Source organism: Phymastichus coffea, unplaced genomic scaffold (genome assembly GCF_024137745.1).
Source record: "Phymastichus coffea isolate CEN01 unplaced genomic scaffold, Cenicafe_Pcof_1.1 PCOF00031, whole genome shotgun sequence".
NCBI classification, from domain to species: Eukaryota; Metazoa; Arthropoda; class Insecta; order Hymenoptera; family Eulophidae; genus Phymastichus; species Phymastichus coffea.
The window spans coordinates 2,312,275-2,338,871 of record NW_026706842.1 but is presented as its reverse complement, the minus strand read 5'-3'; the positions used below and the strand labels follow the sequence as shown (position 1 = coordinate 2,338,871).

Genomic DNA, 26,597 nt, shown 5'->3' with positions numbered 1-26,597 from the left:
AAAGGTAACAATAAAAACTTATTAATAAATTGGAAACAAAATATTTCTTACACGATGTTTTTCGATACAAAACCAAAGCCTATCAAGTAATTTATTAGACAACTTATTTTTTGAGTAAGTAACAATTAATGGAAATAGTTAAGAAAGCAGGTACGGTTACATTACTCACATGTACTGTCTGCAATTAATTAGTAGGAGTAGATTAGGACTATGGCGGGATATAACGTTCTACGGTTATTACATCGCAGTAAAATCATTGACCAACTCAACGATTCAAAGACTGTTATAATACAAATTTTAAATGAAGTAAATTCATAGTAATGCATACAAAATTATTTTTTCAATGTTAAAATAATTAATTTTAGAAATTTAAACGCTTATTTTTTCATCAACATAATTTAGAAACAAATAAGGTATTCGGAGTATATGCATTTCGCATTTATTGAAAAGAAATGAGATCACAATTACTAACAATTATAAATTTTAGTTACTATTTTATGGGTACAAATGAATTTAAGAAAACCTAACTTATTTTAGAAATTTCTTTTACAAGTTTCGCTGTGTTATCAACTAAAAACATTTTATAAGAAATATCATTCTTTAATCTCTAGAAAAAATAACGCGGTTTCAGAAATTAAAAAATTGTTTGATAAAATACTAACTTTCATAACCAATAAAAACGAAGTAAAAGTAAAAAATAGCTTTTTATAATTACAACATAAATACAATTTTGAAATGTTCATTTCACTATGGGCACACTCTTTAACGCTTTTGTTGACAAAAGCGAAGAACTGAAAAAATCATATTTTGCATATTTTTCATCGGATCGTAAAAATGGTATACGATTATAATATATTTCATCTTCAACGTGCCGACAAAAGTTGTCGAACTATTCTCTGCTTTGGTATTCCTTTGCACATCGTGTTTTTGCATTTCTGAAAAAAAATCAAATACATGCCAACATTTCTTGTTAGTGATGTTTAAGATTTTCCTTATTTGATTTTAACATTGTTACAATGGCGTTTTATTATGGTGCGTAGTAAATGCACTTATCATAGAATTTATTGTATTATAAAAGTAGAAAAGTTAGGAGTGTATTTATATGAATATATCTCTATATTTTAAATGTTTTCATGATTATTACAAACTTATGAAACTATAATTTTAATTAAAATCTAGATAGTCTTCCAATTGCGCAATAAAGCGGTCGCAATTCTAGAAATACATAGTCAAGTTATGATTGAGTTCTATACTCCTTTCAAACTGATTATCAAAATCAATTAAGGCAGTATTTTACAATTTCTTATGAAAGTTATATATTTTTTATACTGAGTATCATATAGAAAAATATTTAAATGATGAATTGTATTAGTATTTTTCATTACATTTCAATGTTTAAGAGAATATCAGAGTCTTTACAATGAGTATAAATTATATTCATTGGTCTTTGTAGATACCAACATTTTCACGAATTAAATTATTTTTTATCAAATTCTTGTCTTTAATACTAATTTAAATCAGCTGAGTTTCATTAGTTTTTAATGAAAGAGAGATGACCGCAAGAATGTTAATCAAAAACGTGAAATAACATAAAAAAATTTTTATAGTAGAAATTTATAATCTGCTCTGACCTCTTAAAAAAATCAAATAATTCTTTTGAATCCTTTATACTTATATTCTTGTTAATAAGTTTACTTGGAATGGTAATTATAGAATAATAGCAATAAATTAATATCGTAGTCTACTTAGCAGTATACTCGTAATGTTGGTTGTAAAATATCATTCACATCATCGGTAATCATTATTATCATTATCATTTTGCTTCAATATTATGATATAGAAATAATGATATAAATTTTTTGTGTATGATACATTATTGTGCTTGATCAGTGATCTGATATTGATTATGTGCACAATGTGTTTTTTTTGTTGATTTTTTGATTTATCAATTAGTGTACTTAGTAACACTCTGTGCTAGTAATTTTGTTGAGGTTATACATGTATATATAATTGCACTTTGTCAATAGTTCTAACACAAGTGAAAATCAATTTCTAGTGCTTCTTAATAACAAATAAAAATTTTTATAAAATTTTATCATGGGTTGGACCGTAGCGGTCTTAAAAACTATGTTCACTACTAATCTTTTTGTTCTTTCTAACAATTGGCACATCAGAGTTTTGATTTGTTCCAACGCATAGTTATTACAGACTAACAAATGGTAAAAAAATGACCAAGTTGCTAGATACAGAAGCATTATTACCAAATAGATATACCGTTTACCAATAGTACAATATAAGTGCGCCTTAGCGTGTAGCTTAGTGAGTGATCTCGCGTACATAAATGTACTTGTGCACGCTATGCAAAATTAAATCCTTTGATCTTGGCGCACAGACGTAACGACCTGTGCGTTAATTTATATGCAAGGAAGCGCTCGTTCCAAAAGTTCTTTCACTTCCTTTTTAAATTTGACCTTGAAAAGAAAGGAAAAAGCACCAATTTGATGATTATTCTAGCTCTTACAAAAATAAAGCATATATATAATATATATGTATCGCATTCATCGGTATGTAGAACGAACAGAAAAATAATCTTCAACTGGTACAACGTGAATTGTTAACTTATAATATAAAAATATACATCTACATATATATTATCATCTACACGAGATAAAAAAAAATTGATCAATAGAATACAAACAAACAATAATTGACTTGCAATTGGTGCGTGCAAATAAACAATTGAGATAAATAAAATATATATCTACATTTACTACGAGTGACCGATTGCTGGATTATTTAATGTCTGTATAGATGTTTTCTAGAAAAATAGATGCTTGATACTGCTGGTACCAATTCGACTTCGAGTGTAATTCAGAGGTGTATGTATTTTTCAGCATAGTAAATACATTTGCTCTGAGAAGGTAGTGTTGATAGCGCGAATGATCGCCGACAAACGACAAGAAGCGCAATCATGAACACTTAGCTACGAGGTAATTGCGAATGGCGAGAGCAGAGGCACTAGGTATGTGGGTAACGCGCGAAGTGTAGCGAGCTTGCATGGACGGGGTGGATATAGCGACGAGGGGCTCGAGTTAGCGAGCGGGGAGTGTCTCGCGTGTCGGCGGACTGCGGTATTTGGCGCGGATGTGAAGGAAGTTGTTGTTGGCGTGCTGGTGCTTGTTTTGGCCGTGCAGGGGCGAGGTGCTCTCACGGCTGAGGACCCTCACCTGGCAAGGGTCGTGCCTCGTCAGGAAGTGCTCGAGCGTGTCCCAGCCGCCGCCCACGCGCACCATCATATGTCGGCCCTTCAGCAACTGTAACACAGTTTTGATTCGACGTTAGAAAGCCATCGGCTTCCGCTGTGGCGGAATCGAGCCCCGCCGAGCAGAGCTTGGATCAACGTCGTACCCTTATGAAAACATTGCGCCCGGCAATGTTGTAGCGGCCCTCGCCGACCTTGCGCACTCGCAGCTTGCTGCACTTGCTCGACGGGCACTGGCACAGTCGCTGCACCGCCTCGGTGGCCCTTTTCACCTGCGCAGACAAACGACAAACATTAGGAGAACGAGTGACGACGAGTGCTTCGCTGACTCAAAGAGCCACGCTGCCGCGTCGGCCACTTCCGCCGTTCAGCTTTTAATGCCGAATGCAGTCTGGCGTTTGCTTAGCATGCAAGGCTTTGCTCTAAACGTGAAGTGCGCACGTAGCTTCGTCTACGCCTACAACGCTCGTTCTCTTGGCGACGCCCGAACCCGCCGACACGCTCAACAACATGAATGCAGCCTCGGGAATATTAATTCATGCCTGCAGGCTACTTGTCGCTCTCTTTCTTCTACGAAAGTAGTTGGCAATGTCCGGCTAGTGCGGTGGTTACAACTGATGTGCCTCGCTTTGCGCTCGGACGCGTGTGCGAAATGGCCTCGGTTTCAGCAATAAGCACTGTTAGACCAAGACGAGCCGACAGCAGCGTCTTGCGATGCTCTCGGATGCGAAGGAATTGTCGAGAGAAGTGGTAGGAATAGAAACCTTTCGATCGAGCTCTGTAATCGGTCCAGCGTGCTCCGGGGGTTCCACCGACGAGGGCGAAGGTGAGGTCGTAGGTGACAGCACCTCGTCCGGATCGTCGGCGCTGCCACGCGACCAGTCGTCCTCGGTCGTGTCGCTCGGCACTCCATCGCTACCCTGAGGTCCATTGTCGCTCACCGAGCGTCGTATCTCCGGTTCACGGCTCACCTCCGGCTCGAGCCAACGCACGCCATTGGTCGACATCTCCACTGCTGAGCTGTAAAATCGGTCACGGCTGCATCAATTTTACAAGCGCACGGACCATTGGCGCGTCGGTCAACTTGAACTGCGGGCGCACGAGTCCTCGCCGCGATGCGATTATCAAAACAAGAAAAGCAAAAATGCAAATATTCGTCGGATACTCGGCGAGGCAAGCAAAGCTGTTGGCTCGCGCGCGTGCAATTGCCGATAATATCGGAGTCGACAGACCAGAGAAAGAAATAAACGCTGGCGCCTTACCTGCTGTGCTTGATTTTGTCGATGGGTGGCCCAGGCGAGGCTGTCGGCGAGGGTGAGCGGAATTGCCAGGAAACCAGGCTACTGTGCGAGATACCGCTGTCCGACAGGCAGTGGAGCTCGCGCTCCTGCTCGGCGGCGATTTCGCGCTCCAGCTGCACCAGACCAGGCGGCTCCACCGAGTAGCGCGTCGCTATCCGCGACACCTCCAGAAGACATAGCACCACGTTGCGCGGTTGATTGTGTAGCACTGTACGTACCGGAAAACCGGAAAACGGATTTTAACCAACCTTCTTCCTCGTTTGATTAACCGGATGATAGAGTACGGCGGAATGAAAGAGCCAACTCTCGGGTAAATTGCGATTTTGCAGCAGCAGACGAGCCAGCGACTTTGATGAAACGCTCCGGCTCGGTTTTTAATCAGACAGCACAGGGCTCTCTCATTCAGTTCCGATACGCGCGTGTATAGGTCGCAAACATACTATTGATCGGTCTGTCTGTCCCAACTATAAAGTAGGCTGTGCCGATATTACGACGAGAACGGCGCTCCACTTGCTACTCACAATGCCTCGTGTATAGCGAGAGTGGCGCGCGCGCATTTGCGAGTCGGCAGTTTTTGTAGGATCGCCCGCGGCGAGACTCTTTTGTCGTGGACGTATTTACCGAGTCGCGCTCTCTCGCAATCAAATTATCGTGCGCGTTTAGGACACGAGAGTGAGTAAGAGGGAGGGGGAGGGAGAGAGAGAGAGAGAGAGAGAGAGATCGGGAGATTTAACGTATGCACGCGCCGCGCTCGACTACACGCCCCTGCTTGGAATTTCCTTATCGTTTCGAGCGCGTTTAACTTCTTTGTTCTGGCGATGAAGCGCGCTTGTAATAAAAGGGCACTTCCGAGGCACTGCCCTATTTACTTGGTGTGCACGCGCCACCAAGTCCCCATCTGCGTGGACACGCGCAACTCTGAAACTCCTCCAGGCCATCTTTTTTTCCTTTGTTCCCCTTTTTTTCCACACCCAACGTGATATGTGTCGCTTATTAACATCGCTTGCTAGCTCAATCAAATTATACTTCTCTACGGCTTATCTCGCTAAAGAACGCATGCCCTTATCTAGTTTTTGTTTTTCGATAGTGTCTTTTTTCGATTTTACGTAGATTCAAGCGGAAAAATAACCGAAAAGCCATCCGAGACACATCTTTATTCGGCCTCTGTTTTAATTAATTGAAATGGAAGAATCCCAATGAATAGATGTACGAGACGAACGTACACTTTTTTATGAACGGAAAGTTGTCAAGTTCAGCGATTTGTAATGGTACAATGAAAGAGTTTGCGCAATCAAATTGAAAAATCACGCCAAGTATTTTGATCGTCTGTAAACAAGGAAAAAACTGGAACGCTTACCCAAGTCGTCGCTTTCGAAGAGTAGATTCTCGTGGACACCAAGACGTCGGCAGAACTGAATAAAGTTTTCCATGTTGTCGCGTGAGAAAAAGCTACGACGCGCGGCATTTTCCCAGCAGCGTCCTCTAATGGTTGGTGCTGGCTGAAAAATTGAGGCGAAAGCGAACGCGTAATCCCATCTTTGAAAGATGTCATTTTTCGGAACGAAAATAGCGCTGGCGTTGCAATCAATCAGCGCGCTCGTACTGCCCTCGACGCGGGCTAGCATAACGACGTTAGAGAGTTGAGCGATCGCGTGCTCGGCGCTCGGCGCTCGGTGCATCGAGTGAACGAGGGAGCGCGCTAATTAAGAACGATTGTTTGTCGAGAGGCTTTTCTAAGTCTGCCAAGCGCAAACACTGCACTTACCCCTTTTGCTGTGCCTGCCTCGATGGCCGATCGAGCCTTCTCCTGGATGACTCTCGCCAAGCGGCAAAGTAGCGCCCCATTGTCTAGCACGTCGAAGAAGTTGTCCCCTGATATGTGGTCGACATCTGCAACAAGAAATAGTCATCGCGCGACTGATTAAACTTTGCCTGCGCTCCAGAGATACTCGCATGCACGCAGTCAAAGAAACTTTGATCTACGCCGTATTATACGGCCGCGGCAAGAGCATGAAAAACGGGAGCCGAGGGAGCGAGTGGCCTTTTAATTCAGGTTGGCTTGTGCGCGTACATAAAGCTCAAGCGAGCTCCACGGCTCAAAGTGGGTCGCTCGATGAAATCTCCCGCTCATCTCGACGTCGCGGGCGGAAGCTCGGCGCGCACGACCAAGTATCGCTCGTGTCGGATATACTCCGGTATGCACGTACAAAAGGGCCTCGTCTAACAGTCTCGGCCTACAATTGTCTGCGCTATTTAGGTCCTTTTGCGCGCGCACGAGAAAGAGTTGCAATTGGCGCATCTCGGCAGTGCTGTGGTAGCTAAGCTATTCGAACGCACGCGCACTGGAGCGCTTATGCTAAGCGTTGCGCGCTGCAGGCCAAATTAAAGTGCCGCTGGGCACCAGCGGAAGGGAAAAACAGATAAGCCAGATGGCTAGTCGCTCGGCCGCCACACGTAGAACGACGAGTTTGCCGCCAAGCTCGCGCTCGCGTCGAGTCAACGAACTGTGCAGTTGGCTGTGTTTGAACCTTGCGAGCCTCGTCATTCGTTTTGATGCGCCGTCATTGTAAAAGCCAAGCGAAATTCGAGGCGAATATAATTTCGGTTTCATCCGAGCGACAAACCGCAATGGTGGAAAAGTGCAACGAGCGAGCACGTGTAAATAAAGCGACTGCTCGGTTCCGCTGACTTGCCGTCCTGACGTTCGCCAGTCGCCGATTGCCTTGGCTTACGATTTCTATGGACTGTTTGTCCGCGCGCGCGCGTCACTCAAAACCAGAACACATCGGATCCGTTTCACCGCTCGAGCCTTCTTCATAATTTTCTTTACTGTTGACATTTATTCCAGCTTGACCGAAGAAATTGCCTCGAAGAAAGTGCGCTCCATACTTTCATCTGTTTCCATTTGACGCAATGTATCTACGACTGCAGTCGCTCAGCTCGTACGACAATTGTCGGCGGTCTCTTATTTTTCTTCCTCCAGCAGGCCGAGGCACGTGCAGCAGCCACCACTGCTGCGATAGGACTCGAACCAATCCATGCCGCGCGTCAGTGAAAATCCGAGCGTTCCTAGCACATCAAGAAAATAAATTGAAAACGCGCCGTCGGCTGTACACAAGCATAGAGCGTTCACGCGCAATTAACTGCGCAATTAGTGCACAACACGAGTTGCATTCGGTGGAATATAAGAAAAGTAAACCGCAAGCAAACAATTTGACTTTTCCAGAGCACTGACATTCGTATGTAACAATTATTCCTTCAGGCGAATCGGCTTTGCGTTGGACAGCCACGTACAGCTCCCACAGTTCTACACCGTCAGCCCACCAATCAACCAGATCGTACTCCGTTTGCCGCCGAGCGATCGTTGAGCGCGCACTAGGCCTCGAGTCTCACAGCAATTACACGCTGGCAAATAGGACTTCTTGGATGGCCCGTCGATGTAGCGCCAATGATACCAATGGTAATGGGAATAGTAGGGCGCTCTGTCCATCTCTCGTGACTTGACGTCGCGGCACGTTACAATGGGGTTGTTTGAACCTCGGCCTGCACTCGTCAACAACTATACTATCGGCCACCCGCGCGCACCTCTACAGTACAGTTTCGGCCGAGCACATTTTGCTCCGATTTTGTTTGGATGTCATCGTCAAACAGACATTCGTTTTCTCTAACTGCGCGGATGAAAGTAAGCCAGGCAAATGCCAAGTAGAGAGCATTTACGTGACATTGTGTGGGATAGGACGAGGAATGATCGCTGAGAGGCTGACAGTCGGCGTAACGCCGGCCGATAGACATGTACGGCTTACGCAAGAAACTAATGAAAGCGCTCCCCGCAGTACGGGCACGAAACGTAGTCGCGGCCCATTGGAAAGTGCGCGGCACAGGGAATAGGTTCACACGCTGAGACAGGCCTGGAACGCTCTGTACACGTCTGGCACGCGTTGGACAGAGGAATATATCCGACGGTTATGCGTGCAGCAACAACGACGACAACCACAACAACGATACAATGGGTATCCGAGCCAAACTCGTGATAAGTAAAGGCTTTCGTGGACGGGCCGCGGATCGTGTATTATTGTTCTTATTATATAGACACACACACACACGCACACACACACATCCAGAAAGACACTTATAGGTGAGAGTGAGAAGGAGCGTGGCGCTCGTGGTCCCCTTTGACTCCGTGAGTATAAGCATGGGACTCTCTTGGCGCGCAATAACTTAGCTGCGGCTCCGCATGTATTTGCGATTCGTTTTGCGACTCACGAGATCGTGATCTCGGTCAGCCGGAACTACACTCGCAGACTCACCGATATTATCGACGGACTTCGACCCACACAGCTAGCCTTACTTACCATTCGCCTATTGTTCGACCTATTAATAGGGTAGTGCACACGGTAGCCTTATATTCCAAGTGCATCGCCGCCTGCTTGCATGTCTTTTGTCGATTGCCCGTACGTCGAGCGAATCACAATGATGTTCGCTCGTGCGACCAAGTTGCGAAACGCCATTTCGATGCTTTGTCAATAAACGCGGTTTCGCGCACACGTTTCCCGATATTTCGGGCGCATCTCCGCGCGTGTACGCGAGAAAGAGCACACATCAAAGAAGAATGTCGGAGAGCGACGCGATCGAGTGAAAATTATCGAGCGCCCGTCCGCGCGAAGGAATAAATTCCTAATTCGCGTGCGCGCCTCCGCCGCGCGCGTCAATATCGATGCAAGAGTTGTTCGGAACTTTCACGGGCTTACCAATACCATAATAAAGCCCTCTAAAGCCAAAAAACGAGCCTTCTTCTCGAGGTCGAATTCGGAGTCCACGTTAGTAACTCGATATTATTTTATCGACTACTCTATTTTTTCTCGCTCGTAGCCAAGCAAAAAATGCATTCTCCCGTTTTTTACGGAAAACGTCTCATAAAGCGATTATAATTAAAAATAGATCGACCAACAGGATATTTTCACTTGTGTACGTTCCACCACTGAGGCTTCGTCAACATTAATGAAGCACTGCCGCAATAACTCTAGCAGCCGACGACGACGACAAAAGAGTACCGGCGAAAGTGCAAAAATATTTGTTTAACGCTTGGTTTGGTCGCGTCACGAGTCGGAGGCGCGGCTGTAAATGATCGAGGACGGGGCGGCGCAACATAATGCGTGGATCTGAGAGAGAGAGAGAGGACCCCCATGCACGAGCAGTTGCGGGGGAGAAAAGGGAAGTACGGTAAAGTAAGTATACAGGAGGGCTGCAGAGAGCCGGCAGTCGCTTCCGGTGAGTCAGACGTGCGTCGCTGACTGCAGTTGCGCATAAGCGCGTCGCGTACATCGCGCATCGGCTCTCGTTTGGGCCCGCGACGCCAAGTGGCGTTGCCGCTTGGCTCCTGCGGCCACTCCCAGGCTCTTTCTGCTCGTCTTCTTCTTCTTCTTGTCGCTCGATCATTCGTGAAAAATAGGAAACAAATCGGCCGGCCGAGCGATCTCACGGCCAAAAATCACAAACGCAGAGGCAAATCGACGGCCCGTCTGCGAGCGATAAGCGGCTGCGTCGATCGCTGCCCGAGTCGAGCCGTGTCGCACGCACGCACGCACACTTTCGCGAGAGATCTAGGATAACAGTCGCTCGCACATCCGCATTTACGTCACACGCAGAGCAGAGCTGCGCCAAGTGAGCGAGCGGCGACGACAAGCTTCTTTCTCGCGCAGGCTACTGCTGCCGCTGACAACAAAACAACGCCGCGCATTTGTCTAGGCTTGTGACTCGCGTGTGCACGCGCGTCCTCCTCCTCCTTCTCCTCCTACTGCCAGTATTAATGCGAGTTATCATCTCTATATAGGTACGTGCATAGGCTCCGTTTTGGCCCTCGTGCGCACGTGACCTGGTACCGCAAGCTCCAACGCCGCAAATTTTCTCACAGAACCGAGAGAGAGAGAGAGAATTTCTTTTCTTTTCCTTTCTATAAGTAAGCCAGTAGCGTTGGGCATTTGAAGTTTGTTGAATCGATAACTCATATTTACAGCTGAGATACCTACGAAAGCCTGCTTATATGTACTCCCCCCTCCCTCTCTCATTCGATTGTCTTCTTTTCCTTGTGCCTAGTAGTTCTTGTCCTACGGGAACAAGCCATATCCGCGATTAGTCGTCCGTATTCCGTGCTCGACTGACTGCTCGCTTATCGAAGGCTTCTGATCACATAACTTGACTCCATCCGATACGTAATGTAACTCGCGAGGCTCTCGCAATGAGTCGATCTCCTTACAAGATTTCATTTCGTTATTCCGAATGTATAGTTTGATCATGGGTGAGCTTGGTCTTTCCGATCTCTCGATCGGTGTGATGTGTAGAACTATTATTGAGCGGTCAATTGGTAAACAGGAACAAGCGCCGCTAATACGCAAGGTGTTGATACGTACTTACGGGCGAGGGTCAACGAACCGCTATTCAAAACACTAGACTCGAAGCCGAGAGCCACGCTCATTAAAATGAAGCATATTCAAAGTAGCCTACTCGAGCGCCGGCCTGAACGTTGTGTTGGCGACGCTCCTTTTCGCGCGGCTACTCTTTCCAGATCGAGCCGCTCTCTGACGCTGCAGTGTGAGTCCTTTTGCGACTTATCTGCTGCATATAATGGCCACGATTTCCTCGCGATCCCCACGACATATCCGTCCAGCCGCGCTCTCCCCGCATTTTATTTATTTATTTATTCATCCGTTGGCGATAAAAGCCGCCGTGGGCCAACGCTACCCGGCACTGTTATTTCTCTTCTGGCTCTCGGTCGCTGCCTTTTGTTCGATGCAACTCGGAATAACTGTTTGCTCTACGAGCGAGAGCGTCGCACACTCGCTGGCGGCCGGACAACAAATTACATCATCTATCCGGGCTGTTATACTAGGAACTGTTCGCCGACGGTAGCCGCGCGTTCACCAGAATCGTGCGCTTGCACGAGCGATTTTCAGAACCCCAAGAGTACAACAACTGGCGCGCGCGGCGAAACTACCGGTTTGCACTTGCTTACTTTTCATGATACTGCACAACTCCATTCCTCTTCTTTCGGAATAGACTGGTCGGTTGAGCGAGTCAGCGGCAAAGACGCTTAAATACTCGTGTCGACAGTGCAGTCAAAGGCAAAAGATCGAGCCAGCGAAAAAGAATATAAGAAAAAATAAATAAATAAATAAATAAAAAACACTTGCGTGAACGGCGATCGAAGAAGCGCCGGCAATCGGTACGGATGAGAACTCGCGATTAGCCTTGCTTGGATACTTGCACCGCTCGCCACGCGGCCAAACTAGAAACACTTTTTATAGCTCTAGCCTGGTTCTAAGCTAAAGTTCTTGGAACTACTGCTCGAGCCAACGTCTCATTTGCGCGCGTGTAACCCAGCAACTTGATTCAAAGTTTCGCATACTCCAACTCCCTTGCGCGACTGTCGATACCTCAGCGTCGCATGTCGAGCACGTACAAGGATGGCTGCTTTAACGCGGCAACGTAACGTCGCTCGCATGACCTTGGCGATCTTCTTACGTCGCGTCGGCACGACAGCGCAGACAGGCGGCGCACGCGTCGCAGAAGGTGCGCGATCACGAGAACCAATCCTTTGCGCGACCTGTGCTCAATTCGTCTGCTAGCTGTGCGGCACAGCGTTTTCGATTATGTAGGCCAGGTGGACCTGCCAAGCCAAATCAGTCTTGCCCTTTTGTGAAGCGTCTTTTCCGATCGATAAAAATGCCTTGGTCGATAGGTATGCGAAAGCTCTTCGAGTACATCCTAAGATACGACGATCGGTATAATTATCTTAGGAGCAACGCTGCTCCAAATCAGCGCGAGGGGGGTCATGATTAAACTCCAATTAAATTAGAAGCCACCCATTGAAAAGAAACTTTCATTGCGCGGGATTGTAGGCTCGCTTACGTTGTTGAAGGATAAAGTGTCGGGAAAACGAGCGCAACGCGATTATTGTCATTTGCCTACGAGCCGACAGCGCAATTGCCGGATAACCGCTCTCTCTCTCTCTCTCTCTCTCTCTCTCTCTCTCTCTCTCTCTCTCTCTCTCTCTCTCTCTCTCTCTCTCTCTTTCTCTCTGTGAATGGGCTTTTATCGCGATCTCGCGAGCTCCTCGTAGCCGCGTAAGCTCCCGTGATTTTCCTTGTCATACGCGACCTTCATACAGCGAAAATTATCTGAATGGCCAAACGCAAAATCCCATGATCGACGATAAGTCGACTCGAAGAAAAGTCATACCCGCAAAGATCTTAATCGGCTCTTGCTTATCAAGGGCCCGCAACCAACTTTGCCCATTCCCTGATTAAATCAACTAACGCATTATTAAGACTACAATCTTTTCTAATCAGCCGAAAATTCGGGATCAGACCAATTGGGCTTATCAGTGCGCAACTATTCTCCGAGTGAAAACGAGCGTTAACAATGTCCCTTGCCCAAGACTATTAACTTTCCCAAGCACTTTCAACGCGAAGCTCGAAAAGTGCAAAATAATATCCGACGTGTTCTCTGAATGAAACTTTTATGAAATGCACTTGCAAAGCTTCCATTAGTCGAATATCGAAACCAGACTGATCGCGTGCACTCGCGAAAGAGCCGACTCGTGGGTTCGCCATAGCGGCGGGAAAAAGGGCACAGCGGAAAGATGAATTGCCAGGAACGCGAGTAAAAAAAGCGATGCAGCATGCGCGAGCAACAATGCACGTACGGGCGTAAAACAGAAGCCGAGCGGCCGTACGAGGATAAAACACGGAGGAAGAGAGCGACGAAACGGATGCATCGCGGAAGAGAGCGCAGTGAATCGTTGAATGGGATACTGGTCGGCGCGCCGCTGCGTGCTGAATGAGCTGCTGCCCGCCCTGCGAAGGTGCATTACGCCTTGGCGAACACGCACGCGATCGCTGCACACGCGTACGCGCGCGCGTGAGTGTGCGCGCGGGCGAGGCCCTCGTGTACGGAACAGTGAGAGAGAGAGAGAGAGACAGAGAGAGAGAGAGAAAAAAGAAAGGAAAGAAGGGACCGCCGAGGCTGAAGTTGAGTGGCCCCTTATGCTCGATTCAATATCATTAAAGTGAGCTGTCTATATATGTAGTTTGTGTGCGTATGTACATCTGCCTCGTGTCTGCCCGGAACGGCTACTCGTCCGCCGTTCATCATCCGCGTGCCCTCTCGCTTGCTTTATGTGCGCCGACCCGCGCTCATTCGCATTAACTAGATATTACTCGCGCAAACGAGCTGATGAGCTTTTGACAAACTGATTATTCCAAACCCTCCATTGTCGATTGTCTTTCCCTTTTTGTCTACGTAACATAACTAACTGCAGTTATTTCGAAGCTCATTGTAAAATTTTGTCAGCTTGCCGTAAGAACAAAAAATATGCAACACGAACGCGGCTTAATCAAATATATTTCCAGCCAATAAAATCGTAAGGGCCTTTCCCATGCTTACGTATATCTTTTCACAACGAGCCCACGCGACAATGAAGCGACGTCAAGAATACGGGTGCAGTGCATTGTTATATGCTATCATAATAGCTTAATTGTGTATAAAATTTTGAAGCAATCAAATTTTTTATTGTGTCGTTAAGAAAGAAAGATATATAAGAGAGGAGGAAGCTACTAGAACGTGATCGAGATTGATCAAGACGTGATTTTCTAAATTTAACACATGAAATGTCTGATTTTCTTAGTTGCTAATCAGAGTGTAGAACATGATGCGCCCTAACATTAGTGTGCTAGCTATCTATTAGACGTTCCATTACATTACTTTAAAGTATCATTGCCTTCACTAATTACTCCTAATTTGTTACACATTTCTAGACACGTGTTATGGTAAAATATTTTGATCTTACGGAACATGCTATTTAGAGCGACAACACATATTTCATTGACAAACTGGTCCGTCGAATATCCATTGAAAGCAGATTAAGATCAAACTCAGGCAACGATTATTTATCTAAATTAAAATGTAGAATGCGGTTAGTCAATTTTTTGTCGTTAGCATAGATTCTTTTACTAGAACATATTTACGAAGCCAAGATAGACGGCATCGCATTAGTCGCTGACGATAACGAAGGCTAGGCTTGGAGCAGTGTGTAAGCTGATAGGCGAATAATTTGGGTAAATGAGTCGGCCATACCAAAAGCAAGCCTCGTAAATCGAGATATCCAATCTTTGGACAAGCTAATTTAATTTCTTGGCGTGCTTAAAGCAAAGTGTAATTGGATAAAAAAAATAAAGGTAGACGACTGTTGCACGGAAGAGGCCTTAATCGGCCTTCGTCATTAAACATATACGTATCCTACTCCCCGTGCATTTTCTTGAAAAGCATTCGCGAGTAGTCGATAAAAGTGTAAAAGTATAACGATGTGCTCGATACTTTAAAAGAATGATCCCATTTAAAAGCCGTATAATCTTGCAAGAAATAAATGCTGAGAGCAATGTTTTGATTTTGCGCATTCGAGGTCAATTGGAATTCCTTAATTCGAACGTGAATTAAGTTTGAATCGCGACAGACTGCAGACATTTCCATGCAAGACGAATCTTGAATGGAAATGCTCAAGGTTGTAGCATGAAAAATAAAAGACACTTACTGATAGTCCTGTTGATCCAGTCGGACAGATCCTCCTGCAGCGGTATGAGTTGTCGACTTTGGGCCGAGTGCAGGCGCTCGTTGTAGTAATCGGCGTACTCCTCCTCTTCGGACGAGGGTCTGGGCACGTCGGCCGCTCGCTGGAACACCGACACCGAGGTCGGACCCCAGCTGCTACGGTAGCGTGTATTCTTCGTCGGCGGAAAGCGGTTTGTGTACGACATTTCACTGTTTCTCTCTCTCTCTATCTCACTCTTTTAAACGAGATCCTTCGTGCAGCCTGAAAAACAAAAAAGGGCCGATTGGCTCTCGTTAATTTATCAGTACCGAAAGTCACACTTTTCGACGTAAACATATCGCACACGAGCTCTTCGTTGGGCGGTTCGTTCGCCGCAATCACTCTCAAGATTGCACTAGCGCGCAAACTTGTTAATACAAAAAAAATGCGTACGAAGCGAGCACAAAGTTCTTGCTTGGGAAAGGCCAGTTTCGAAGTAAGCCAGTTTTTCAAAAAAGTATCAAAAGCCTAAAGACTCGCGCCTCTTTGACGATCGTGCGCTTCTAAAATCCTTTTGTTTTGCTCTGAATAGAGGAAGCAGAGGTTGGAAGGTTGCAAGAGTGAGACATTACTCGCAAGAATGAGTTGTCGAAAAGTAGTTCGTTTGACGTGGCCGTGAATATCGAGTCCCAGCCGAGGCCAGAGAGATCGACGTCTCTCCTCTCGCGCTACTTCTCCGCCTTTATTTTGGTACACGAGTAGGCGAATACAGACAATCCGACGCCCCCGCAAACAGATCGCTTCCTGATACGCGTGATTTGCGGCTTTTTTGCTGACGCCTGTTTCTCCCGAACTACTCTTTGTCAGGTCGGCAAGGAGTGATTCTCATCTCGATCCATATCTTGTTCGTCTTTCATTCTCAACTCTTCATTATTTTGACGTTCGATTTCTTTCCACGACTCATACTTGGTTTTCAATTGTTCTACCTGAGATGTTTGCGCGAGATGCTTTGACATTTAATGTTACTGTAAAAGTACGCTTAAGTTGTTAAAAGTTGTAGAAACTCGTACAGGTCGCCTCATTGGCGTTATTTACGCGCAGCATTACGAACGGCCAGGGCGTGACAGCTTGACAAACGGAATTTCGAAGCGATAAAGGAAAGCGTTGCAAAAGTCGGGCAAAGATATAGAATTGGGAAGAAAGCAGCTCTTGAATCACTCGCGACACATAAGTTTTCCTCATCAACGAAAAGCCGTCGAGGCTCAAGCTCGCGAACAATAAATCTCAACTTGCGCGCGCGCGACGTAGCAGTGGAGCCGTGGTAGATACGTGCGACTGTTGTGCGACAATGGAAAATGTGGAATAGTTTGAATTGACTGTACCAAACGAATGTTCAATTCGGAAAAAGGTTTTAATGGTCGTCACCGGGGACGAGGATTAATCAACGACAGCAAGAATGCTCTTGCAAAGGCTGTTATTAGTAATTCATAAACAGTTGGAGAAACCACACGTGAGACAATAGCGCGGTTATGCACGGGACTGCAATATCCCGTGGCGAACAATGCAATCTGTTTATACGCAAGAGAATGACAAAGTTTACGCGAAGTCGTCGGCCAAGCGACGCACTGCATCGAGACGAAATCAGTCGTGAACTGCTGCGCCGAACGCCACGCCTTTATCTTTGGGCTGCACGTGCGATCGATCGGCAATTACTCTCGCGGATCGCCGATACATTGTTAAACGAGTTTTTGTACTGTCTCGTGGCAGCGTCGATCGCATGTATAAAGGTCGAGTTGCCGTTCGCGCGCGACCATTGCGAAATGCGCGCTGCCTTGCTGACCTGGAAATTTAAAAGAGATCCACGACAAACCAAAACAGACCGCTCCTCAAGGACATCGAGCGGCAAACGCGCAGGGCCTTAGATGCCCAGTTTCACTTTCATGTTTTTTTCATAGTCAGTCTCTATTTTTGAGCCATTCGCGTCTCTCATTCTCTAAATGACTATTCATTGTCCAGATCGGCTCGTTACAAAGTTTCGATTGCGCTTATGATTTTCCTTGACGAAAGCTTATGATGCACGCGAATTAGTCGACAATTGGCAATAAACATAATTGGCAGTTTTGGCGCAAAGCCCGTCAACAAGCTATCAATTATATCCACTCACGTGTTCGCGTACAACCACCATTCGGAGCGCCCTTCTGACAATTTCACAAGCGAGCGCGCAAAGATATTGTCGAGATTATTGCAATTAGTCGCGACGTGTACAGCACAGATAAATCAAAAATCGAAGGCAAAGGAAACCATTTGAATCGACGCAGCGAGATAAGAGGTTATCGCGCGCCTGTACAGGATGCCGCGAATTCCACATAGGTATGCCGCGCGGAGTTTCAATGTCGCGCAGTGTATCACCTTATCGAGCGCCCTCTTCGACATAAATCAATAAACCGCGATCGAGCTAATTATCTTTAATCGCGAAAGCGTATAAGAACCCGCGGCTGTCTTCTTTGTTATATACTTTCCATCGGCGCGTCAAGCAGCATCCGCGTCAGTATCTGCTCCCCCCCCCCCCTCCCCCACTGAAACTCAGCTCTCGCTCGCGTTTTTCTCAGCTCGCGCGCGACTCCGCGATTTCACGCCACTTTGATGCGGCCCGTTATAGTTTCTTCTGCTAAACACTGTGATTAGATTCAATACGATGGTTTCCCGATGGTAAAAAAACAAAAGTAAGCGTCAATCGTAATTTGTCTATCGCGCCTGTAATCGACAGCGCAAAAACGCGTTTATTCACTTCTAATTGATATGCTGTTATTGGCCGTTTCGCTGATTTATCACCCAGCTGCAGGCATTGATTGAGATTTGCTTTGGATTTTTATTGCCTGCGATGGTTGGAATTGCTTAAAATTATTACGCTAGAGTAATTTGTAGACGAAGAGCAACAGTTTGTGAGATTAATGTTAGGTGTAATTTAATTTTTTTCAGTAATTCAGAAATTAATCAGCATTTCTCGATTAAAACTACGCTTAATTAGTGGATCAGTCTGATTACGGAGTCAGCAGTGAAGGCATACTAGCAGCTTGCAAGGAATATGACAATTCGAAACCCACGCGCGACAATAACTCTCATTCGCCCTTAGTACGGCTACAGTAATTATCGAATGCAACCTCTTTAACAGTCTCTACCATCATTAAGCATATGAACGTTCGATGTGCTGGAGGTAAAAGTCTCGAATGTCATTCGCACACAACAGTGCAGACGACGACAGACGCGATGGCTGACAGAAATTGATATGACGAGAGGACGACGGCAGCGCGCCTTGACACGAGCATGCGCGTATAATATATATAACGAGTGCACGCGTGGGCGGCACTGCGCGCGCGCGTCCAAAGTGTCGCTCGCATATGCAAGTGCGCGCGATTTATGCATTAGCGCGACTATGTGCGAGTGGGTTAGGTTTCCATTGAAAAAACCAGGTACTCCGAGGTATATCAGAGTACAGGCAGCGAGCCTATTTTCGCGAGCCTTGCGTCTGCTGTGGGCGGCACGTTACAGGCGTTCATTCACTGCTGTCCAGCTGACGCATACCGTGCTCTCTATTAGCCAGCCGTTTACCAGACTTTTTATACATTTCTTCTGCGGAACTATCAACAGATTAGATGGTGCGGCTGACGCGAGCATAAATCAGACATGATTGATACACTTTGTAATACGTGCTCGACGTACGCTGAATTTTATTTTGGAAGCTGTCGCTCGGTATTGTTGATTGTTGAAACTATCGTATATTCCGTGCTGCAAGTCTGAGTTGCAAAAAAATAAACAAGTCATCGTCGTACCGCAATCGTGATATATTGCAACGAGGACGTAATTAGTGTGGTGGAGGCGTGTATGGAGACATCAGATAGACTGCAAGTATCGGGATCGGGGATTGACGTGGTGTATAGAAAAAGATCGCATGCAAAACTCGATGACGAGGGCGCATACGTGCGGAACAATTTCACGGCGACTGCGTGCCCTCCGGTGTACCGGAAGGGTAGAAGGCCAGAGCTTCACTCGAGTGACGAGAGCGACCGATGCGATAGGAGGCGCTGGTTATTGCGAACGTAGGCGCCAAGAGGTGCTCCCGAGAAACATCACGCACGCGCGTATATTTCTCTGGCGCTAGGCGAAGTTGGCTAATCAAAAGCGCCGAGCGAATTAACGAAGCGTATTCAGAGCGAGAACTAAAGCCAGAGAGCGAGCGCACTTTCGAGTCCACGGAGCGATCAATCGATTCCCTCAACGGTTCATCGGCTTCGCTACAACTACTCGACGCCCGGCACGTAGCTCGGCTCGCCGCTCACGCTGCACTCGCTTCCAGCGGCGCTCGCTGCTTGTACAGGCCTCTTGTTTATTGCTTTTTCAGCGCTTCGCTGCTCTCGCGTTGGCTTTTCGCGCGCACCTACCTCGCGGTCTCCAGCAACACTTGGACGTCCGCGCGCGCTGCTGCGAAGCGACGGATTCCCAATAGAGTCTCGACTGCGAGCGCACTTTTCGAAACGCTAGACTCGACGCAGAAGACAATTATTATTGGCTGAAGCATCCAAGTCCTTCGAAGGCGATGCGCTCGTCCGAGCGCGGTAGGCGCCAGCGAGTAGGCGAGCGTTGCCAAAGCCCCTGGCTGGCCCCTGGCAGCGAGCTAGGAAGGAGGAAAGGAGACGAGCGCGAGCACGCCGAAAGAGAAGAGCAAAGAGCCGAGGCACGCGGAGATGCTCGAAGCTAACCGAAGCGTAAGCCATGCCCACGAACTCTCGCAGCACGCACGGGCGTGTGTGGCTGCAGGTATAGAGTCGAGACTTTCGCGCGCGGCGAAACCTCTTTCGTGCATTCTACGTGCCAATGCTTTCGTTCCGAGTTCTGCCTGTACTTGGCTAAAGTGTGGCTTACGCAATTTATATGTACACAGACGCGCATATCGGTTACGCGATTTCCTCTTCGATACCGTGCCAGGCGCTATTATATTTTTCTCAAGGATCGCGATCGCGAGCGGAAGTTTAAATGGAGCGCCTCTTACCGAATCTGCGCCGTCGGCTCGCGAGCCCTTAATTAAGTTGTTTTTGCGTTCGGCCCGCGTATGCGTACAGCCCAATTTTAATCAGCAGCTCGATTTACGACCCCATTAACTTCCGTATTGGTCTTATAGCGAAATCGTTGCGCACTTTTCGGAGCTCTCATCCGATCGGCCACGCGTTCCTTTGGCACGGCGTCGTTTCTCGTCCGACTTGAACGGAAATGACCCACAGCGTCAGCTCAAGCTGTCGTTAGCAAAGGCAACAAGAGGTAATAACGCCACGAGACGAGAATATCGTTAGGGCGAATGAATCGCTAGGCGAAATGCACAATCGCCGTCGAGGCGCTTGAACGAGCGAGGCGCGACGAGAAAAAAGTATTAACAGAGGGGGAGGGAGTTAACAAGCACGGAGAGAGAGAGAGAGAGAGAGAGAATTGCTGCGACACATGGCACCGCGTTCTTGATAGGCCGATCGTTGAACCCCTTTTGCCCCGTCGGAGCGCGGCGTGCACACTCTCGTGCCACGGACATTTGTACCGCGAGCAGACGCGACACGCGAGCGAATGTACTGCGAGGGACGCCGCGGACGTGGCACTCGTCTATTGGCAAATCGTTCGACGACCGTTTGTTTTGTACTGACGAGATAATAGAGCCAGCTTCGGGCGTTCGTTGCAGCTACCGCTGCCTGCAAGAGGAAGCTTGCGTTTTGTGCGTTACGATTCTTCCGCTGCTTACGTTCGAACGGAAAAATCTAGCATTTGAAAACGACCGGCGCGCGCGGAAGTATGTTTGAGCACGGAATGGTCGGTAAGGAGCGAACAATGGTCAGCGTGTAAATTGCAAGGAAGGTAAGTCTCGAATGCACGACTCTAGTCGATAAATATCATCCGAAAATCAATGAAACATGCTTGTTATCCTCTCGCAGGACTGACAGCGTGTCGTTGAGGCCGATAATCACGCAGAAGAGAGATACGAAACCCAATTAAGAAGCAGAAGCAGAATCAGAGCGTGCGCACGGCGGATCGTCTAATTATCTCATCTCGTGCGCGCATCAACTTTTTCTTCGAGAGTGAATTTCGTTTAATTGAACGTCGCGTGCCGTCCAATTTTAAGCTTCACCCAGATCTCTCCGCCGGCGATGTGCGCAAAACAATGTTTCGTAAGCTCGAACTCTCAAAAACACATAGATCGGCCCTTAAACCGCTCGAACGTTTGCAGAGCGCCTCGTGCGTTGCACCGTAAATCCGACGTTCTCAGAAAATCATTGCGAGCAGAAAATTGAGAGAGCAATTATCGCGGCTAGAGGTAAAAGCTGCGACCGTTAATTCGAGAGCGAATTCGCGAGCAACTGGTTCGCTCGAGCAGTGCAGTAAGTAAATGTACGCGCGTGCAGACGCAAAACAAACCTGTGACTGAGCAAATTGCGTGATAATAACTGACCGCGGAATCGCAGAATCATTGGCGCAATAAAAGATTATCGCGGCGGTGATTTCTAAAAGGGAAAATTGGGCAGTCATCATTGCGCCGAGCGGCCATCCAACATTTCTCACAGTAGCCGTATGCACTGTACTCTCGTGCGAGAGAGCCTCTAGCGGTAATAAGATTGATGTAATAAGCCAGTTTCGGAGCGTGACTGCATCATGCCGCGAACGCGCTAGAGAGGTGTTTCGCTGATGGGCAGAGAGAGAGAGAGAGAGAGAGAGAGAGAGAGAGAGAGAGAATTAGCTGTTGCAGTGAGGCGGTAAACGGCAGTCGGGCAGCGTCGCGCCAACTGAAGCTTATTAAATATGCCGTCTCGGCTATTAAAACAGACCGATAGCGAATGATAAGCAGCATTATCAAAGTAGCCGTGGAACTTACTAGCGAGGCGCCTTTTATCGCGCAGCAGTTCACGGACGCTAGCGATTATACGACAACGAGTTAGCGACGCTACACACACCAATCGATCGCCCGCAGGAGTACGCACCGTTTTATTATCGCTTTATTCCAGCTGACCGTATAACGTTTTATTGGCTGTTACATCCGCTATCGATGACACGTTATATAGAACCACGTGGTTCGACTCTGCATTATTAGACACAATGCAGTTAGAACTGACGGAGGCGTTGATACTCGTGCGGTCGTTGACGAGTAGACCGACGATAATTGATTGAACCACGGCTAATTGATTGAATTGCTGCCAGCATAAGATAGTCCTGAACGCGTGCAATCGTCAACGAGCGCTCGCGAGGCGCGCGTTGCCTGGATCAAATGTACATAATCGAGTAGACGTTCATACGTTTTCCAAACAGAACTGATCACCAATGTCCTACATATAGATAGAGAGTTGTCAGTCGCGGGCAGAAACACAGCGTAAAACAGCCGCGAGTGCACATTGTACAGGTTTTGACGTGTGTATCGCGCGCGCGGCCCAGCAGTCGCGTCTCTTTATTTTTAAGCGTTATCGCTCCTCGAAATGAACCCGCAGCTATTAAAGTGTGTCGCGTTCGATGGGTAGAGATCGGAGACGGATGTGCATGCTGCTGTTGCAACGAGAGATAAACAGCCCGCGCAGACCGACGGCTGCTTGTCTCGCCGATGAATACATCACTTGGCCAATGCCTATGAGTCCTCTGGCGGGTGCGCGCGGATATTATTTTATTCTCCAATTCCCGTAGCGCTTGGATTCGCGGCGACGGATCGATGCTGCGCCTCTGATTCGGCCTATTTTTCAGAGCCTTTCCACAGCCATTCTCGGGCACGGTGCAGGAGTTTGTTGAAGCGCGTCAATGAGAAAATTGCCACTTTGAATGCAAAGTTTGCCGGACTGAAATTGGTCGGGAGGGGGGGGGGGGGGGGGGGGAGGAGAAAACGGGAGAAAACGAGTAGATGGCGAGCGCGAGATAAGATTTGAAAGAGTGCTTTTTCAACGACTTCTATTATGCGTGCCTGAGTACTAAGTCGGCGATGTACTGCGCGCATTTTAAGTGTCCGAGCGGTGGCCGACGCAACGCCAACTTGTACGCGCTTCGGGGAGAGAAAGAGAAGAGGTGCGGTGGGCGCGCAAAGGCCGTCGCCCGACACCATAGCAATTCTCCTAACGACTTTAAGTCTCGAGCTGCGCGCAGCGAAATGCTATTAGAGTGGCTAGTGGTCCTCCTCCTTTCTTCGACAGTCCCACGGAATATCGATTATTTACCGTGCGCGTCACCGCTTGCCCTGCTGAACATGCGAATTACCTCGACGACGCACTCTTACTCTTACGCGGTTCGCTCGAAAACGAGCTTGCCTCCATCAATTGTCCATTGCATTGAAATCGGTCACCACTCATTTTCTTGTCGGTTGTCTTGTTGCGGCTAATCGAGCAATGAGTTTTGCGACAAGAAAAACGAAATGAAGCTAGCGCGCGATTTCGCGAATGCGGTCGGTTTCGAGGGAGGTAATGGCGATGAGTGTCACGTGAAACATGATTACGGCTTTCGCCAACGCATATAGATACACGCGGCGTGGCGGTGCGCGCTAGTGGTTCTGTTGGACGCTTACCGATCGGGGAAAGTGAATGTTTGAAATAGCATAACAGGGCATACCGCAGTGATAGCTTGAAGTGCACACGCCGGGCGGTACTAAGAGAAAAATGGAGAGATGCATGTACGCATCGAGAGACTGGACAAAGCCGTTCGTAGCGGCTCATTAAGACGATCTTAATCGAGCAAAGTGAGCTCGTCGATGGCGCGCGCTCACCGCAGCTACGCACAGTGTCGCACAGCCGAGTAGGCTGGGAAGGCGGCTGTTAAAGGGCGCGTGCAGCAGCTCACGTGCACGTTGCGCGAGTGAAAGCGCATTGTTCGCCAAGCGCGCGAGTACAGTGGAAGCTGTTAGCGAGAACACAGCCTGCAGCAGGCAAACTCTGTGCGCCATACGTATGCCTTGCGATTATTCGCGATAGTCTCGCGCCGTCGAACCACTCATCGCGCGACTACCCTTTCGCGTTCCAGCTTTACCAGCATTTTCCGAGGTCCGCTTGCCCCGAACACTTTTTACACTGTTCACTGAAGCAACACGCGGCTAATTGCTCGTTGTAACACGCACACCTTTCCATACGAATTCATTAGCTTCATCGACATATTGGCTCCTCGCGATAATAATATATTTTTAAAATTAACCGACAGTTCTTTCCAATTTACGCATTTTTAACGTCTGCGCCGCGGCTAGCGTAACATCGTCTTTTTTACGGTCTTTGAACTTTTCAGAGCACAATTCAGACTAAATATACAGAGGGGAGAGAACATCCCTTGGTCTGCGTGTACAACGCAAGATACTCCGTCAACTGTAGTTGTATCTGGGAAAGCGGTTACTTCCGTAGTTGTCGAGCATCCGCTTGAATTGTACGTACAAGCACACATGCAAGCGGACGAGTTGAAAATTACATTTGTTAATATTGAATAATTATGCACATTGCTGGCTGTCGTAGCTCTGCTTCAACTCCAATTTGCAAAGAGACAGAATAATGAACCTTTTTAAATTTTACATTAAAACCAGTTAAGTTTGGTATAAAACTTCTGTGAGAAATTTTTCTAAATACCGTAAAACCTAGTAGCGCGTCTGGAACTGGAAGAAACTCATACCACGTGTGAAGCTACTTTTACGTCAACATCAGTCAGCGTCACTTTTTTAGCACGTTTTATTAGCCTGAAAGCATATTTAAAGAATAAGCTCCGTCGAAGCAAGGACATTTAATGTCGTCGTTGCCGTCAACAGCCTTTCGAATGTTTTTGTCGGCCTAATATTTTAACAGATTTTACTAGGTAAAACTGATCCATCAAATGCGGAGAAATCTTCCTCCTTTGATATAAAGAATTCGTCTTCCAAATGAGTTACGCCTGTTTTTCGCAGGAAAACAAGTATTTTCCTTTTTCAAATAAATTAAAAGAGGCTCGCTTAAAGTCTTGAATGCTTAAAGTTACGGCTACTCGTAAATAAATCATTGTGCCACATCAACCTACTTATTTGGCTTTTATATTGCATTCTTTTACAGCGAGATAACTGATGCTCGTTTTGTGGGTGTTATTTTTTATTCGTTATCATGCTAAATATTTTCGACAAAACTATTTCAATCATTTTATTTACGTACACGAAGGTTAGATTGTTTGCATGGTATTTAATATTCAAATTTCTCTACTTGAAAAAGTTAGCAAAACTTTCACCCAGCTATAACACACGGGATGAAGTGTGCGTTGATAACATCAATAAGCCTAATAATCTGTTGTATAGCTTATTCAATTTGTAATGTATACAAGTCGGCATGACATTACGTTGAGTTTGAAGATGTATGAAAACAAATATTCATTTGCACGTTTATCATGTACATATTTTAATAAAATTTTGCAAGCAAATAATACGATAAAAAGGGTTTTTTCTCTGTTTTAAGAAGATCTAAATAAATGTTATGCTCGTAATTTTGCCAGATTTTTCTATGAAATGTAGTTGATAGACTTCCTCAGCAGTATTATTTACAAACAACTTTTTAAGTTCGTTGAACTCCAAAATATTCTCGTTAGAATTGCTAAATTTGACCTAACGTTCGCTTTAGGTGAATGACATCTCACTCGAAATACGTTTATTAGCTGTAGAGTGCACGTATAACCACTTTGTAAACTGACTTGATTCAATCCGAGTTGACAATAATTTATTTCAATAATAAATTTTTTTTGTAGCTCTTCTAAAACTTGAAATTTTTTAAAATGTTTCGTATCTTTCGCGATGAAACTATCTTTAGCGATTGTTTTGTTATTCGATTAGTAACGCCGCTACTTTCAATCTAGATAGGAAATAGTCAAAATTTAATAAATAAATGTCGAACACTCTGTCGAACTAGAACAAATCAAATTTATCATTTCTCTTTTGTCTGAAGAAATAAACAAGGCGATGTATAACAACGCGATTTTCGTAAAGATAAATATGCGTGTACAGAGAGTATACATATAGTTGTGTGTCAAAGAACTCACCGATCATTCAACTAAACAATGCACGTTATTTGTATTGGTTGAATCCACAGGAAGTTGATGAGAAACTCGAAGCCAGCAAGTTCCTAGAAACGCTCGCTGCCTAGGGCCGGCGGCGTTAGAGGTTTGGTTAGAACGAATTGCAGGTGCACGGAAGATCGAGAGCAGGTCTAATTCGGAGTAAGTCTGTTATACACAAAGTGCTACACCGAATACTCGAGAGAGTCGAAACAAAGCACCTCTCGCGACACCACAGCCCAACGGTCGCTTGTTGGAACCGCGACAAAAAAGAAGCAAAGTAGAAAGAACTGCTGTGGCAGCAGCAACGTCGTCGCGTGAAAACGGGCGCGCGGCTCGCGACTGCTGCTTCGTTCAGTCTGTCCGGGGCCGAAGGCTCGCGGCGCAGCGGCTACCAGCTCCCAGCGTG

At 46.6% G+C, this 26,597-nt stretch overlaps 1 protein-coding gene across 3 annotated transcripts; it reads right to left on the bottom strand.

Annotated features, from left to right (window-relative positions):
* Positions 1-72: 72 nt before the first annotated feature.
* Positions 73-26,563, bottom strand: LOC131663068 (growth arrest-specific protein 2-like). 3 transcript variants are annotated; one of them, XM_058933152.1, is made up of 9 exons: positions 26,174-26,563; positions 15,149-15,427; positions 6,329-6,453; positions 5,921-6,062; positions 4,525-4,771; positions 4,027-4,282; positions 3,409-3,534; positions 3,228-3,314; positions 73-935 (listed from the first exon to the last, which is right to left on the bottom strand). In XM_058933152.1, exons 2-9 carry the CDS (start codon positions 15,369-15,371, stop codon positions 864-866), a joined length of 1,278 nt encoding a protein of 425 aa, XP_058789135.1. In that variant the 5' UTR covers positions 15,372-15,427; positions 26,174-26,563; the 3' UTR covers positions 73-863. The 3 variants fall into 3 exon arrangements, with proteins under 3 accessions (XP_058789135.1, XP_058789134.1, XP_058789136.1); XM_058933153.1 differs by lacking the exon at positions 73-935 and adding an exon at positions 968-2,471; XM_058933151.1 differs by lacking the exon at positions 73-935 and having other exon boundaries at positions 967-3,314; positions 26,174-26,562.
* Between the last annotated feature and the right edge of the window lie 34 nt (positions 26,564-26,597).

Excerpts from the sequence above, each read along its gene's own strand:
- LOC131663068 (XM_058933151.1), bottom strand. The coding sequence starts at position 15,371 with ATGTCGTACACAAACCGCTTTCCGCCGACGAAGAATACACGCTACCGT. Across the intron at positions 4,772-5,920 it reads CTTCGAAAGCGACGACTTGG|TGCTACACAATCAACCGCGC; the intron begins GTAAGCGTTCCA and ends CGGTACGTACAG. Across the intron at positions 4,283-4,524 it reads GACAAAATCAAGCACAGCAG|CTCAGCAGTGGAGATGTCGA; the intron begins GTAAGGCGCCAG and ends CCGATTTTACAG.